This window comes from Dipodomys merriami, unplaced genomic scaffold (genome assembly GCF_024711535.1).
Source record: "Dipodomys merriami isolate MVZ:Mamm:240054 unplaced genomic scaffold, mDipMer1.0.p SCAF_718, whole genome shotgun sequence".
In the NCBI taxonomy this organism is placed as follows: Eukaryota; Metazoa; Chordata; class Mammalia; order Rodentia; family Heteromyidae; genus Dipodomys; species Dipodomys merriami.
Genome location: NW_027206311.1, coordinates 189,768 through 205,518, shown reverse-complemented (window position 1 = coordinate 205,518; position 15,751 = coordinate 189,768). Strand labels below are relative to the sequence as shown.

The window sequence follows — 15,751 nt, the reverse complement described above, 5'->3', positions numbered from 1 at the left end:
AAGTTCCTTCTATTTCATCTATAAGTAACCAGCAAAAAGCAGGAATGGAAGTGTGGTTCAAGTGTGGTAGAATACTCTCCGAGTAAGTGCAAGGCTGATTTCAAACCTCAGTGCTACCAAAACAAAACAAACTATTGGACCCTTCCACCCAGAAGAATACACATATATGTTATATTGATACATCCAACTGTTTATGCAACTTCAGAATGTTTACAGAGCCCCTGGAGCTAGCAGTGGCTATCCTGGGAACCTGTAGACCTTTGGTTAAGAAGCCTGATCAGCTGTGGCAGTTTTCTATAAAAGCACTGAGTGGTCTCCTGCTGTCCCTGCTAGCTTAAAAGGGTGTTTTATCTGGTATCACATACATCTCTCTTTTCCCCTTCATTTCTCTGCTCTCAGAATGAGAAAGTGGGAGGTCTACAAAGGTGGCAGAAGCAACCAAAAAAAAGGGGATTAGGGGAAGAAGAGGGGAATGGGAAGTTCTATCTAATGGTGTAGGCCTGATTCTTGGAAAAAGCACAGAGAAATGGCTGCTCAATCTCTCTAGTGCTGACCATTCTCCCACTTTATACTCCTACCAGATGTGCTAATGCTGCTCATGACCGATGTGCTACTGTTTCTCCAAGAGAAGGATCAGAAGTACATCTTTCCTGCTCTGGTGAGTCCTCATTCTCTTAACACTTGCAAATGTCTCAAGCTCTGCTTGCTTTCTTCTCCAAGTGAAAAAGCCCTAGAGTCTTCCTGTCAATTATTATAACTATTACTATAATAAAATAAAAGTTAGCTATCATTTTTTGCTATCATATTATTGTATTCAGATATTTCAATATTTATGAGGAAAGTCCATTTTTAGCCACTGGCATTTTATAGATGATGAAAATAAATCTTAAAGTTAACCTGACAAAGGTCATACACATTTCCAAGTTCTCTCTGAATGGCCCAGAAGAGGGGGTAGGATATCTTCCTCAATCCTTTGGGCATTCCAGGATTGAAGACCCAATTAGCTTAGGATTCCCAGGCTTAATTCTTTCTCCCAACAGGACAAGCCTTCGGTGGTATCACTGCAGAATCTGATTGTTCGGGACATTGCCAACCAAGAAAAGGGGATGTTTCTGATTAGCGCGGCCCCTCCTGAGATGTATGAGGTGCACACAGCATCCCGGGATGACCGGAGCACCTGGATGCGAGTCATTCAGCAGAGTGTGCGCGTGTGAGTGTGTGCCTGCTGCTTGTGTTATTTGTTCATATGGCCTCAAGTACCTATGGCATTTGTGCTAAGCCTCAGTACCACCTGGGAACAGAACCTAGCTTTGACAGGGAGGAGCAGTGGCTGAGAGAATCATGTCAAAGTTTATATGCTGAAAACCTCAACTACCTTTCAAATGTAGCATGAGCTGAAAAGCCAAAGAACAATTAGAATGGTCACAGCTGCCAGCCAAAAGGACAGTTTGAGCCTCATTAACATCTTGATCTGTAGGCAAGAGACTGTTTTTTGGATTATATTGCATTTTATCTTTTCTGAAAATGAAAAAAAGAAGATAATAAAAGCATTGATGTTAGAGAGAAGATGGGATGGTTCCCGTTAAACCAACCTGATAGAGCCAAGAAGGGAAGTTTACATGTAAAAGTGTTTATGCATCCAGGCCTGTAATCCTAACTACTCAGAAGGCTCAGATCTGAGGATCATGCATGGTTTAAAGCCAGCCTGAGCTGGAAAGTCAGTGAGACTCTTACCTCCAATTAACAAAAAAAAAAAATTGAAAATGGAACTATGGCTCAAGGTGGTAGAGTGCTAGCCTTGAGAAAAAGAGCACAGGAGCCAGGTGCCAGTGGCTCTCACGTGTAATCCTCACTACTCAGGAGGCTGAGATCTGAGGATCTTGGTTCAAAGCCAGCCTGGGCAGGAAAGTCTGTGAGACTCTTATCTCCAATTAACCTTTAGAAAATCCAAAGTGGCTCTGTGGCTTAAGTGGTAGAGCACATGCCTTGAGCTAAAGAGCTCAGGGACAGCACTCAGGCCCAGAGTTTAAGCCCTAAAGATGACAAAAAATAAATAAATTAAAAAAATAAATAAATAAAAGTCAATGAAGCCAAGATGTGAGGAAGCTTACTAGATAAGGGGAATGTAGAACATGTATCAGAAGGAGGGAAGACTGATTATTGATATGTAACCTCACATCTGTCCGCCAACCCCACCTGACCTATTACCTCTCCAGATGTCCATCCAGGGAAGACTTCCCCCTGATTGAGACAGAAGATGAGGCTTACCTGAGGCGGATCAAGAGTAAGTCCACCCACAGGGAGCTTATGAAATACGTTGTGATATATCCATACAAATATTATGCAATTGCTTAAAAGATGAGATGATTCTATGGGGGTGTTTTTTAGTTGTATAATGTCCCTAGTAAGGGTCTAATTGAGCTGCTATACAAAAACACCAATAAAGACCGGTGCTGGTGGCTCACACCTGTAATCCTAGCTACTCAGAAGGCTGAGATTTGAGGATCTCGATTCAAAGCCATCCTGGGCAGGAAAGGCCTTGAGACTCTTATCTCCAATAAACCACTAGAAAACCAGAAGTGGTACTATGGCTCAAGTGGTAGAGTGCCCGCTTTAAGCTGAAGAGCTGAGCGCCCAAGCCCAAGAGTTCAAGCCCCATGACAACTCCAACAAAAAAGTTTCTTCACCAAACAATGGTGGCTCACACTTATAATCCTGTCTGTTTGGGAATACTAAAAATCAGAAGGATTCGAGGCTGAGGAGGTTTGAGGCCTGCCTGGGCAAAAAGTTTGCAAGACCCTGTCTCAGCAGAAAAGGTTTGTTGATGTGTGCCTGTCTTCCTACCTATTGTGGGAAACATAAATAGAATTGATTTCCTGGCCAGTCTGGGCAAAAAGTGAAACCTTATCTCAAAAATAACCAAAGCAAAAATAGCTGAAAGACTTACCTAGCAAACATCAGGCTGTGAGTTCAGTTCCTACTGGGCTTAGCACGTGGCAGTGTGTAACTCGCTGTAGATAAAGCTGGGAAATAATCTGCCTGGGCAGCTATGTCCAAATGAAACTTGTTCACATTCTGTTTTTTTTTTTTGGGGGGGGGGGGGGTCCGGTTGTGGGGCCTGAACTCTGGGTCTGGGCGCTGTCCCTCAGCTCTTCAGCTCAAGGCTAGCACTCTATCACTTGAGCCACAGCACCACTTCCGGCTTTTTTCTTTTTTGCTTATGTGGTGCTGAGGAATCGAACCCAGGGCCTCATGTGTGCAAGGCAAGTGCTCTACCACTGAGCCACCTTCCCAGCCCCGTTCACATTCTATAATTAAAGAAAGATGGAAAGAATATGGTAGACAATTTAATCTTTGGCATAAATCTTTGTCACTTTTGTTATAAAAACAAAATGTGTTAAAGAAAAAATTTGGGGCTGAGTGGTAGAGCGTTTGCCTTGCACGCATGAGGCCCTGGGTTCGATTCCTCAGCACCACATAAGCAAAAAGAAAAAAAAAAGCCGGAAGTGGCGTTGTAGCTCAAGTGATAGAGTGCTAGCCTTGAGCTGAAGAGCTGAGGGACAGCGCCCAGGCCCAGAGTTCAGGCCCCACGACCAGACCTAAAAAAAAAAAAAAGAAAAGAAAAAGAAAAAATTTGAAGGTTGGGAATGTGGCTTAATGGTAGAGTGCTTGCCTAGCATGCATAAAGCCCTGGGTTCAATTCCTCAGTACTACATAAACAGAAAAAAGCTGGAAGTGACACTGTACCTCAAGCTATAGAGTGCTAGCTTTGAGCAAAAAAGCAGCTCAGGGATAGTGCCCAGGCCCTGAGTTCAAGCCCGAGGAAAGGCGAAAAATAAAAAACAATAAAAAATATTGAGCCATACACTGGTGGCTCAGGCCTGTAATCCTAGGTACTCAGGAGGCTGAGATCTGAGGATCGCTGTTCAGAAACAGCCTGGGCAATAAGGTCTGTGAGATTCTTTTTTTTTTTTCTTTCTTTTTGCTTATGTGGTGCTGGGGAATTGAACCCAGGGCCTCATTCATGCAAGGCAAGCGCTCTACCACTGAGCCACCTTCCCCGCCCGTCTGTGAGATTCTTATCTTCAGTTACCTACCAGAAAACCAGAAGTGGCGCTGTGACTCAGGAGGCTGAGATGTGAGGATCATGGTTGGAAGCCAGCCCAGGCAGGAAACCTTCTGAGACTTATTGCCAGTAAATTATTCAGAAAAAGCTGGAAATGGTGCTATGGCTCAAGTGGTAGAGTGCTAGCCTTGAGCAAAAGCAGCTCAGGGACAGCACCTAGGCCTAGATTTCAAGCTCATGAGCAGCAAAATAAAATAAAATAAAATTCTGCCTTTCTTCCTAGCCAACCTCTGCCCTGTGGCTGTCCCACTGAGTTATTCCACATGCTCACCTTTTTCTCACCCACAGTGGAACTTCAGCAGAAGGACCGGGCACTGGTAGAACTGCTGCAGGAGAAGGTTGGACTGTTTGCTGAGATGACCCACTTCCAGGCAGAAGAGGATGGCAGTAGTGGGATGCCCCTGCCCAGCCTGCCCAGGGGCCTTTTCCGCTCAGAGTCCCTGGAGTCACCTCGTGGCGAGCGGCTGCTGCAAGATGCCATCCGTGAGGGTGAGTGAGGGAACTCTCCAGGAAGAGTTTAGGCACATTTGTTCACCATCACCTAATGTGGACGTATGGGCAGACCAGAGGGATTATCAACTCTTCAGCCCAAGTACCTCTTCTGTGCCAGTTCCTCAGAATATCAGGGAGAGACATGGTCCTTATGTGTAAACTTACATGTCCTTGGAAATATTAAATGACCTTTGGCCCCCACATGACCGAATGAAAGCCTGCCCACTACCTATGTAGGGCATTTCTAAATACCAGCTGAATAGTCCATGTGTGTTCAGTGGATGGCATGACTCCTGGGGTTCTGTCATTCCTATCCTCATCACCTCCTTTTTTCCATCAGTGGAGGGCCTGAAAGACCTGCTAGTGGGGCCTGGAGTGGAGCTGCTCTTAACATCCCGAGAATCCCTGCCCTTGGAAACAGACAGCGGTGGTAACACAAGTCCTGGGGTCACTGCCAGTGAGTGCTAGGGCCGGGGACTAAGGTAGTAGGTGGGGGGCACTAAACAGAATGGGGGCTTCAGGGACTCAGTAGGGTGAGCCTAGGAAAGTGATTTCAAAACCTTCCTTTTCCCCCTCAACAGATGGAGAGGCCAGGACCTTTAACGGCTCCATTGAGCTCTGCAGAGCTGACTCAGACTCCAACCAGAAGGTGGCTTCTCTAGAGGTTTTGGGGCTTGGCTAGAGGGTGGGAAGGTGCAGCTGGCCTCTGGGGCTGGCAGTGGGGACTTGTGTGTCCGCTGATTCTCCATCCTTGCCCCTTTCTGCAGGATCGAAATGGAAACCAGCTAAGATCCCCTCAGGAGGTAAGTGGGAATCTGTTGGTATGGGAGACAGGATGATATTCCCAGCCTGAAAAATTGTATCTCAATTTAGGGAGGGTGGAGAAAGACAACACCTCAAAGTATCTCTCCAGATAGTATTGTTCCCTCACCCACACCCATACTTGTTCAGCTTCTGGGCAGTGCTCCCATCCTAAACATGGGCACTGTTCCCACTCTCTCCTTTGTCCTCAGGAAGTGTTACAGCGATTGGTCAATCTCTATGGACTTCTTCATGGCTTACAGGTCAGTGGGCAAGGGCTGGGATGGGGAAGGATTATAGCTGTGCAGAGAGGTGGGTGTAGGTGGGCCTAGTTACCCTAACAGTCTTTTCTAAGTATTCCCTCAGGCCAACCTCTACAGGATTAATCCCCTGGGCTGAGAGGAAGGTGTAGAAGGAAACAGGCTGCTGATGCACCCCATGTGTCCCCATCCCATCCCAGGCAGCTGTGGCTCAGCAGGACACGTTAATGGAAGCCAGGTTCCCAGAGGGTCCTGAGCGTCGGGAGAAGCTGACTCGAGCTAATTCCCGGGATGGTGAGGCTGGCAGGGCCGGGGCTGGGCCTGTGGCTCCTGAAAAGCAGGCCACAGAGCTGGCACTACTGCAGCGACAGCATGCACTGCTGCAAGAGGAGCTGCGGCGCTGTCGGCGGCTGGGTGAAGAGCGGGCAACTGAGGCCGGCAGCCTGGAAGCTCGGCTCCGGGAAAGTGAGCAGGCCCGGGCTCTGCTGGAGCGGGAGGCTGAAGAGGCTCGAAGGCAGTTGGCGGCCTTGGGTCAGAATGAGCCACTCCCAGCAGAGGCCCCCTGGGCCCGCAGGCCTCTGGATCCTAGGAGACGAAGCCTCCCAGCAGGCGATGCCCTATACTTGAGCTTCAACCCCCCACAGGTAAGGCAGCATGTAGTGAACTGACCTGGGCCAGATTCAGGTGTCCATAGAACCTCAAAGATACTGGACTGTTGGAGATTTTTAACTTAAGAAATCAGGCAACAGCTAGGTGCTGGTGGCTGATGCCTGTAATCCTAGCTACTCAGGAGGCTGAGATCTGAGGATCATGGTTTAAAGCCAGCCCTGGCAAGAACATTCATGAGAACTCTTATCTCCAGTTAGCCCCCAGAAAAACCTGAAGTGGCGCTGTGGCTCAAGTGGTAGAGTGCTAGCCTTGAGCTAAAGAGCTGAGGGATAGCACCCAGGCCCAGAGTCAAGCCCCACAACTGACAAAAAAAAAAGAAGAAAAAGAATTCAGATAAGTGCAGGGACAGATGCTGAAAGAAAACAACCTGGATGGTCAGCACTAAAAGAAGCCAGTGGTGGCAGATGTTGCTGGACCCCAGAGGAAAGAAAGCCTGTGTTGAGGCCTAGTAGGGCCCACTGCCCTTAGCTAAGCAGATCCTGCAATATTCATGTTGCTCATCCCCTGGCTTACTACTTTTCCTGCCTACTATCCATAGCCTAGCCGTGGCCATGACCGCCTGGATCTGCCTGTGACTACTCGCTCCCTCCACCGACCCTTTGAGGACCGTGAGAGGCAGGAGTTGGGTAGCCCGGAGGAGCGACTGCAAGATAGTAGTGACCCAGACACAGGCAGTGAGGAGGAAGGGAGCAGCCGACTGTCTCCACCCCACAGTCCACGAGGTGAGAGAGTGGTGGGGGTCATGGAATAAGTGTAGGCCATGGCCTGGTATGTTTCTAAGTGAATGGCTGCTGATGCCCACAGTCATTCCAGGTGGGCCAGGACTTCCTGTACTGAGCAGGGGTGGAGCTCTAGGAAGCAGAGTGGGGAGGGGTTTCTCCTCTTAATTGCTTGGCAACCCTTAGGCTTTGCAGGTAGAAATCCATTTTTTCTCTTTCAGTTTTATTTAAAAAATATTTTGGGGGTGGGAAGGTAGCTCAGTGGTAGAGTGCTTGCTTCACATGCATGAGGCCCTAGGTTCAATTCCTCAGCACCACATAAACAGAAAAACCGAAAGTGGCGTTGTGGCTCAAGTGCTAGAGCACTAGCCTTGAGCTGAATAGCTGAGGGACAGCGCCCAGGCCCAGAGTTCAAATCCTACAACTGGAAAAAAATTAAAAAAGGCTGTACTAAGGGATTGCCAAGAAAACCATTTTTAAGGTGAAACAATTTCAGAAGCTTTCAAGTCTATAGTTCCTGAAGCTCCCAGTAATTTGTGCAGGAAATACAATCTAATCAAAGAGCAACTTAATTGTAGTTGGTAGGCTGGCTGGATACCATTAAGCCATGTTTTTATCCCTCATGATAAAATTGTAAAAAAAAAAAAAAAAAAAAAAATTCAAAAAAAAATTTTTTTGGGCCAGTCCTGAGGCTTGAACTCAGGGCCTGGGCACAGTCCCTGAGCTTCTTTTTTTTGTTGTTGTTTTTGGTTGTGGGGTCTGAACTCTGGACCTGGGTGCTGTCCCTTAGCTCTTGAGCTCAAGGCTAGTGATCTACCACTTGAGTCAAAGTGCCACTTCCAGCTTTTTCTTTTACATGTTGCTGAGGAATCAAACCCAGGGCCTCATGAGTGTATGAGGCAAGTACTCTACCATTGAGCCACCTTCCCAGCCCCCTGAATTTCTTTTTGCTCGAGGCTAGCACTCTACCATTTGAGCCACAACGCCACTTCCAGCTTTTTCTCTTTATATGATTGAACCCAGGGCTTCCTGCATGCTAAGCAAGCACTCTACCACAAAGCCACCTTCCCAGCCCTGATTATAATTGTATCTTTATATATCAAAGACTTAAGGGTCTGGGAAGGTGGCTCAGTGGTAGAGCACTTGCCTTGCATGCATGAGGCCCTGGGTTCGATTCCTCAGCACCACATAAACAAAACAAAAAAGCCGGAAGTGGCACTGGCTCAAGTGGTAGAACGCTAGCCTTGAGCTGAAGAGCTGAGGGACAGCGCCCAGGCCCAGAGTTCAGGCCCCACGACCGGACCCCCCAAAAAAAAAAAGATTTAAGAATTGGCCCACTGCTGACTTTTCCCTCACCTGAGCGTTTATCCCTCCACAGTCTGAAGATGGGGAGGCAGTAATATAGGGGTGTAGTTTGTCATGGGAAAATCTCACTCACTGGCTTTACCTTGTCCCTCTTCAGACTTTACTCGAATGCAAGACATCCCAGAGGAGACAGAGAACCGAGATGGGGAACTTGTGGCTTCAGAGAGCTAAGCGGGCCCCTCCCTCTGCCCAGTGTCCCCCTGAAGAACATTACTGAGGGGGACAAAACTTGAGAACTCCAATCTGCCAGTGATGAGGGAACATTTGAAAGAACTGCTAATTGTCCTTGCCAGCTCTGGGATCCTTGGATACCTAGGGCCATTTAGGAAGTGGGGGATTTAGGCCACAATAACCCCCAGTGGCATCCAAAAGCCTACACCACAGATGCCAATTTTTCATGCCTTCTTCCCTCTACTTTAGAAAAATTTATTTATTTATTGTTTATTAGTTTAGGGGGAGAGAGGAGACTTAAAGGACCAGAGACATGGGAACCAAGCCATAGGGATCAGGGGCCCTTCTCCTTTAACACTACTGGGGTCTGGGTATTCAGGCTTAGCCATGCGGCTGCAGGGTTCAAGTCTGACACTCTCCCCAGCAAACATGAAAGAAAGCAAGACCACAGCCAGGGCCTACTACCCCTTTAAGGAGGGCTGTGGGCAGGACTTTGTCCCTTTCCTACTCCTGCTACCCTCCTACTGCTGTTCTCCCTTCTCTCCATCCTCCACGGAAATCTCAGGGAGATAACCTGGCTTCCTAGAGTTGATGGAGTAGAGGTTAGGGTGGCCATCTTGGTTTATTTGGGGGTGAGAGAAAAATCCACAGGGACCAGAATGTTTTTGTTGCTGTTGTTTTTTGTTTTGTTTTGTTTTGTTTTTGTACCAAAGCCAACTGCACGTGTTTTATATTTTTAAGAGAAGATTGTAGGCACTTAGAGATCGTAGCCTTCTATCTCCACATCTCTGAACTTGAGTGGTGGGGGAGAGACAGTGACTTCTCCCTTCATCTATAGTAATGGGGCTCCTATTCTGACCTCTTCCTTGGCCATTTGGAAGAAGTTCTAGTGTGGGTTGGGAAATCTCTAGAAATCCTAACCTCATCACCCACCTTGGCAACCATGACCTAAAACCTCAGTATGAATTTGGGGGGATTTCAGTGGAACCCCCCAATGCCTACCAGCTCCAGCCATTTTTCTGCCAATTTGATTGTTTTAAAAAAAAACCACACAGAAAATTAAAGACCTGAAACCCCATGAGGTGCTGTTTTGTAATGACTACATATTCTCCTGTTGGGCTGGGGGGAAGTGACATAGGTTCCTCTAAAGGTGACTTTTCCTCTCCACTGGCAGTTTCTGGTGCCTCAGAAGAAGTGCTACCAAATGCAGCTGCCAGTCTTCGGCTTTTTCTGAGTAGTTTACTGGAGATAAGAGTTTCATGGACTTTCCTGCCCAGGCTGGCCTTGAACCTTGATCCACAGATCTCAGCCCCTTTGAGTAGCTAGGATTATAGACATAAGCCACCAGTGCACAGCTTAAACTGCTAGTCATTTTAAATAGCAACTCACAAATACAAATGCCAGGATAAAAATGAAGTAGTGGACAGGAAATGTGGCTTAGTAGTAGAGTGCTTGCATAGCATACATGAAGCCCTGGATTCAATTCCTCAGTACCATATAAACAGAAAAAACGAAGTGACACTGTGGCTCAAGTGGTAGAATGCTAGCTCTGAGCAAAAGAAGCTCAGGAACAGTGCCCAGGCCCTGGGTTCAAGCCCTAGGGCTGGCAAAAAAAAGAAGTAGCATCCAGTTTCTAATGACTTGGGGATTCAAATGTTAGAAAACTTGTTTCATCTTATTTGCATGTTGTGGTTACAAATCACATCTACCTTTTGCCCCCTTTGGCAACAGTTCCTGTTGCCCTCTCCCCAGTGTTATTCTCGGAACTAGCCCCTACTGTACCCTGGTTCATCTCCAGTATCAGAGAGAGCCCTGGGGTGATGGACTGCTCACAACAACTACTTATTTGCTCATTGCCTCTTGGAGAGAGTAACTGGTTTCAGTTCTTGCTTTGGGTTTGGCTCATTTCCTGTTTCTGACAGATGCCCTTGGGCTATGGGGGTGGGGACAGAGCCTACGGTTGTATACCGGTTGGTGTGAGTGTACAGCCTCTGGGTTAAGAATGAGGCTCCAGGCAGGATACCTAGTAGGTTTATGCTTGTAATCCTAGCTACTCTGGAGGCTGAGATCTGAGGATCCTGGTTCAAAGACATCCCCAGCAGGAAAGTCCAGGAGACTCTTATCTCCAATAAACCACCAGAAGTGGTACTGTGGCACAAGTCGTTAAAGCATTAGCCTTGAGCAAAAAGTCCAGGAACAACCCCCAGATTCTGAGTTCTCAAGCCCCATGACCAAAAAAGAAAAAAAAAAAAAATTCTCATTTTATGCACTAGGTGCAGAAAGGTGGCTAGGCCAGGGTAGATAACCCAGGAATAGCCAGTCCTAGTTTCAGCCCTCTACTCCCCCCACATACACTTGGCTACTCTGCCAAAAAATACTAAAAAACTTCAAGTTTCAAACACTCTAAGGTTTAGCATCTGTCTTCTATGAAAGAAGAGCTGAGGCCTGAATTTGGAAAGTCCTGTGGGGATAGAGAGGTAGGGGTGGTGTTAAGCATCCAAAGGACCACCAAGATGGGGATGTGGAAAAGCCACAGCTCCTTAGAGAGAAACACTGTTTTATTCTCAGCAGCACTGTTGTGTCACCCTTTTACCTAACCTCATCTTCAGCCTCAAAACATGGTGCCTGTTTCTGACACCTAAATTTCTCTCATTCACCGTTGTGTCCCTCATCCCTCTCTCTAATCCTACTTTCAAGGACTGTCTTAAACATTAATCTCTCCTGCTGCATTTTCAAAGTTGTGGGGTGGGGCCTCATGCTCCAGAGATCTTTTCATTCCTAGAGGAGCTCTTGGGCCTGCCATGCCTAATCCTGCCCATCCCTCTTGCATCACCACACCCTTCCTGTCTCCTCTCCTCACTACCCCCTCCAATGGTAGGTCTATGTGCATTTACTCAGCTCTGTTTTGGACCTGTGTACATTTTGTCAATATTTACCTATGGGTACCATAAAACAGAGATCCCCCCCTGAGAAATCAATATCCGGAGCCCAAGCTAGGACATCAGAAAAGCTGCTGGGGGTTGAAAAGAGGGTACTTAGGCTAGGGAGGATTTTCCATCTTCCTGAATGGGCTGGGAACAGACCCAGAATTTTGGAACCAGTTTAAACATTATCAAATAGAGGAAATTGAACATCAAAAGCCTAATTAAATCTCTTTCCCATTGCCTACTATGTTGTGAATTGGTTGGCTCTTCAGGGCTTCTGGAACCAAAGCCAGTGGCCTCCCCTCCCGAGGACTCTGGGACCTTGAGTGGAAAGTGTCAAGCTACAAGGCACATCAGAGATCTTGTCCTAAAGGGGGTAACATACAAGCAGCTGCTGCTCTTCCCTTCTGTGCAGAGGCTGGCCCCCAAAAGTCTTATTGATATTTCTTGACTTGGGAAAAAAAAAAAAAAAAAGCACCAGTGGAGACAGATCTGCTCTTCAAGACATTTAGTTGGTGGTCTGTTATTGTTTTGATGGGTCATGGGGCTTGAACTTGGCCTGGGCAGTGTCCCTGAGCTCTTCAACTCTGGTGTTCTACCACTTGAGCCACAGTGCCACTTCCAGTGGTTTATTGGAGATGAGTGTTATAGACTTTTCTGCCTGGGCTGGCTTTGAACCGTGATCCTCAGATCTCAGCCTCCTGAGTAGCTAGGATTATAGGCGTGAGCCATTGTTTTTTGTTGGACTTGGGGCCTGGGCACTGTCCCCAAGCTCTTATGCTCAAGGCTAGCATTCTGCCACTTTGAGCCACAACACCACTTCTGGCTTTTTCTGTTTATGTGGTGCTGAGTAATTGAACCCAGGGCCTCCTGTATGCAAGGCAAGCACTCTACCACTGAGCCACCTTCCCAGCCCCTTTTATTCTTTTTTTGCATCAGGGTCACAACTCTGTAGCTCACCTTGGCCTCAAACTCATGATCCTACTACCTCAGCCTCCTAAGTGCTAAGATTACAGCTATGCACTACCACAATAACCCAGACAAGACTTTCAAGACTCCTTCAGCCCCCTGTCTTCCAGCTACTCTCCTTTTTTCTTCCCTCCCTATTTCTGCCTTCCATTATACATAGGATGAGAAAATAATAGCCAGACCTAAATTTCAGACACTTGACTCAATAGCCCATTTTGTAGATTAGAAAACTGATGCACAGGGAGGTAAAGAAACTTTCTTGAGATAAGGAACAAATCCAGGTGCTCTGACACTGAATGTTCAAAACTAAGCATTTGGGGAAACAAAGAAGACTAAAATACCACTTTCTCTGGTTTCTATTTTCCTGGCCCCACCTTTAGCCTCTCAACTTTCAGCATCTTCCTTCACTTCACCCACGTCTTTAATTTGTTATTCTCTCTCCAAATCCTAATTTAAGTAGAGACACGTATTTCCAATCATCACCAGTGTTTTACACCCAGAATGGCAGGTGCTATAGGGGTTCTAACAAGACCCAACATATGGCATCTTCCCTTCCAGGGAGCTACAGCTTTGGAGACTGAAGTCTCTGCTGAAATTACGTCTGTCTGTCTTCCTTCCTTCCTTCCTTCCTTTCTTTCTTTTTTCTTTTCCTCCTTCCCTCCCTCTCTCCCTCCCTCCATCTCTCCCTCCCTTCCTTCCTTCTTTCTCTTTATTTGGTTGTTGTGGGACTTGAACTCAGGGCCTTGATGCTGTTCCTGAGCTCTTTTGTTTAAGGCTAGCACTCTACCACTTTGAGCCACAGTGTCACTTCTGGTTTTCTGGTGGCTAACTGGAGATTAGAGTCTCACAGAATTTCCTGCCCAGGCTGGCTTTGGAACCATGATCCTCAGATCTCAGCCTCCTGAGAAGCTAGGATTATAGGCATGAGCCACCATTACCCAGCTTCTATTTTTGTGGGCACCTATAAGAAAAAGGAGGTTGGGGGCTGGGAATGTGGCTTAGTGGTAGGGTGTTTGCCTAGCATGCATAAAGCCCTGGGTTCAATTCCTCAGTACCATATAAACAAAAAACAACAAAAAAAAGCCGGAAATGGTGCTGTGGTCAAGTGGTAGAGTGCTAGCCTTGAGCAAAAGAAGTTCAAGGACTGCCCAGGCCCTGAGTTCAAGCCCCAGAACTGGCAAAAAAAAGAGAGAGGACAGAGGAAGAAGGCCCTGGGGACGTTGGTATTGGAGAAGCATCAGGGGCACTCTATTTGGTGGTGAAGGTTACAGGAGGACAAACGGACGGGGCATGACTTCTGATAGATTAGACACCTAAGGAAAAAGTTTCCAGGAATACTTACAGCAGAAATATGGCAGAAAATTATCCCACACTGAACTGGAGGTGGTACTGGTATAAAAGGTCAAGACAATTTGTGGATAATCTAGAGGTTTATTCTCAGTTCCTACTCTTTGCCATCTTCAAATAGTGATTTAAGCTGTGTCATACTCAGCCCTGATCCAGGCCCTGGCCTCCCCATTCTACCATACCCAGAGTTGGTGCTCAGAGGCTCAGACTTGCCCTGAGGACACTGCAGCTGTGCAGAGTGCTGACTCTCCCTAGAATGTGTGGGTCCCGCACCTGGCAGATCCCAGAAGAGGAGAGAGTTTAGCTGTACTCTTCACCCAGGTGTCCCTTTGTCCATGCTCATGAGCATGGTAGAAGGGCCACTCTCCCGGGGGATGCTTGCTACCCACCGCCTGCCTACCTGCTTTAGGGCCACTTGTTCCACCCAGCCCTGGCCCTGGGGCCACAGCCTTGATCGCAGATCCCTGAAGGTGTCTGCCAGAGCCTGTCGGGGCTCCCGTCGTAGTAAACAGTAAAGCACAGGGTTAAGGCAAATGTTGCTGTGAGCCAAGCAGGTGGTGACAGGGAAGACGTAGGTATGGATGATGTAGAAAGTGCTGTCCCAAGGCACCAGGTCAAACTTCACCAGGATACCCCAAAGTGTGACCACATGGTTGGGGAACCAACAGAGGAAGAAGGAGGCCACCAGGATACGGACAGAGCGAGCTATGACTTTGCTGTCTTGCCGCCGTCGCTGCCTCTGTCGCAGAAATGCCAGCAGCAGCAGGTAGCTGGTGGTGATGATGCCTAAGGGGACCACAAAGGCTACAATCACCCTCTGCAGCTGGTAGGCCCCAAGCCAATACTTGCTGGGGAAACGCAGCAGGCAGAGGCGCACGCCCCACATCTCACCCTCAGCCCCAAAGATAGCTGTAGGTGCTGTCACCAGGGCAGCTGCCACCCATACTGCCAGGGTGGCTACACGGGCCCAGAAAAGAGAGAAATGGCTGCCCGGCCCTGCAGCCATGGCCACCACCCAGTATCGGGCAATGCTCAGTGCTGTGATGAGGAAGATGCTGGCATAGATGTTGAGGACAGTGGCTGTGAGGACTATCTTGCAGAGGGCACTTCCAAAGGGCCAGTGGAAATCCAATGCTGACTCAGCTGCCCAGAAGGGGAGAGTGAGGGCCAGCCCGAGATCTGACAGCGCCAGGTTGAAGACAAAGGTGTCTGAAGGGGTGCTGGAAGCTCGCCGGTTACAGTTCCCCAGGACCCAGAGCACAGCCAAATTTCCAAGCAAGCCGATTGCCCCCACAAGCCCATAGGCTAGGGCAACTGTGACCCGCAGGATGAGGAATTCAACAGGCATCGCTGCATCATCAGCACTCAGCACGCTGCCTCCAGACATGTTGATCCAGAAGAACATAGGCAAAGCGGCAGAAGAATTGAGTGTGAGCATTGCAGAACATCAGAAGTTGGTGGTGCTGAGCAGAGGGACCAGCAAGCGCCCACCAGACACCACCTCAAGTTCTCAGCAGGAGGCTCAGTACTGAATGTTTCTCTGGGGCCTTCTAGCTGTCAGGAGCCCAGCCCACACCCACACCCACACCCACACCCACACCTCAGAGGGAGGGGTGTAGCTGGAAAAACCTACAACTTCCCTGTAGCACAAGACTGAGGGTGGGGCAGGACACAGAAGGAGTGTGTGTGTGTGTGTGTGTGTGTGTGTGTGTGTGTGTGTGTGTGTGTGTGTGTGTGTGTGTGAGGGTGGGGCAGGACACGGAGTGTGTGTGGGGGGCAGGACACGGAGTGTGTGTGTGTGTGTGTGTGTGTGTGTGTGTGTGTGTGTGTGTGTGTGTGTGTGTGTGTGTGTGTGTGTGTGTGTGTGTGTGTGTGTGTGTGTGTGTGTGTGTGGCTAAACAACAGAGG

At 48.0% G+C, this 15,751-nt stretch overlaps 2 protein-coding genes across 10 annotated transcripts in view; one reads left to right on the top strand and one right to left on the bottom strand.

Annotated features, from left to right (window-relative positions):
- LOC138818135 (rho guanine nucleotide exchange factor 2) overlaps nucleotides 1–9,684 on the top strand; it is a 70,358-nt gene extending 60,674 nt beyond the window's left edge. For 8 of the 9 annotated variants that reach the window (XM_070009052.1, XM_070009051.1, XM_070009048.1 and 5 more), the window contains 11 exons: nucleotides 582–658; nucleotides 1,041–1,210; nucleotides 2,217–2,284; nucleotides 4,415–4,615; nucleotides 4,959–5,075; nucleotides 5,200–5,267; nucleotides 5,386–5,421; nucleotides 5,632–5,682; nucleotides 5,880–6,323; nucleotides 6,887–7,070; nucleotides 8,530–9,684. In XM_070009052.1, the coding sequence (XP_069865153.1) occupies nucleotides 582–658; nucleotides 1,041–1,210; nucleotides 2,217–2,284; nucleotides 4,415–4,615; nucleotides 4,959–5,075; nucleotides 5,200–5,267; nucleotides 5,386–5,421; nucleotides 5,632–5,682; nucleotides 5,880–6,323; nucleotides 6,887–7,070; nucleotides 8,530–8,603 (1,490 nt within the window). In that variant the 3' untranslated portion in view covers nucleotides 8,604–9,684. The remainder of the gene's footprint in view (nucleotides 1–581; nucleotides 659–1,040; nucleotides 1,211–2,216; nucleotides 2,285–4,414; nucleotides 4,616–4,958; nucleotides 5,076–5,199; nucleotides 5,268–5,385; nucleotides 5,422–5,631; nucleotides 5,683–5,879; nucleotides 6,324–6,886; nucleotides 7,071–8,529) is intronic. The other variant, XM_070009050.1, reaches the window with a different exon arrangement.
- Nucleotides 9,685–13,873: 4,189 nt separating this feature from the next.
- LOC138818147 (relaxin-3 receptor 2) lies at nucleotides 13,874–15,349 on the bottom strand. The gene has a single exon (XM_070009073.1). It carries the CDS (start codon nucleotides 15,279–15,281, stop codon nucleotides 14,157–14,159), a length of 1,125 nt encoding a protein of 374 aa, XP_069865174.1. The 5' UTR covers nucleotides 15,282–15,349; the 3' UTR covers nucleotides 13,874–14,156.
- Nucleotides 15,350–15,751: the final 402 nt, after the last annotated feature.

Coding starts and splice junctions, on each gene's coding strand:
- LOC138818147 (XM_070009073.1), bottom strand. CDS start 15,281: ATGCTCACACTCAATTCTTCTGCCGCTTTGCCTATGTTCTTCTGGATC.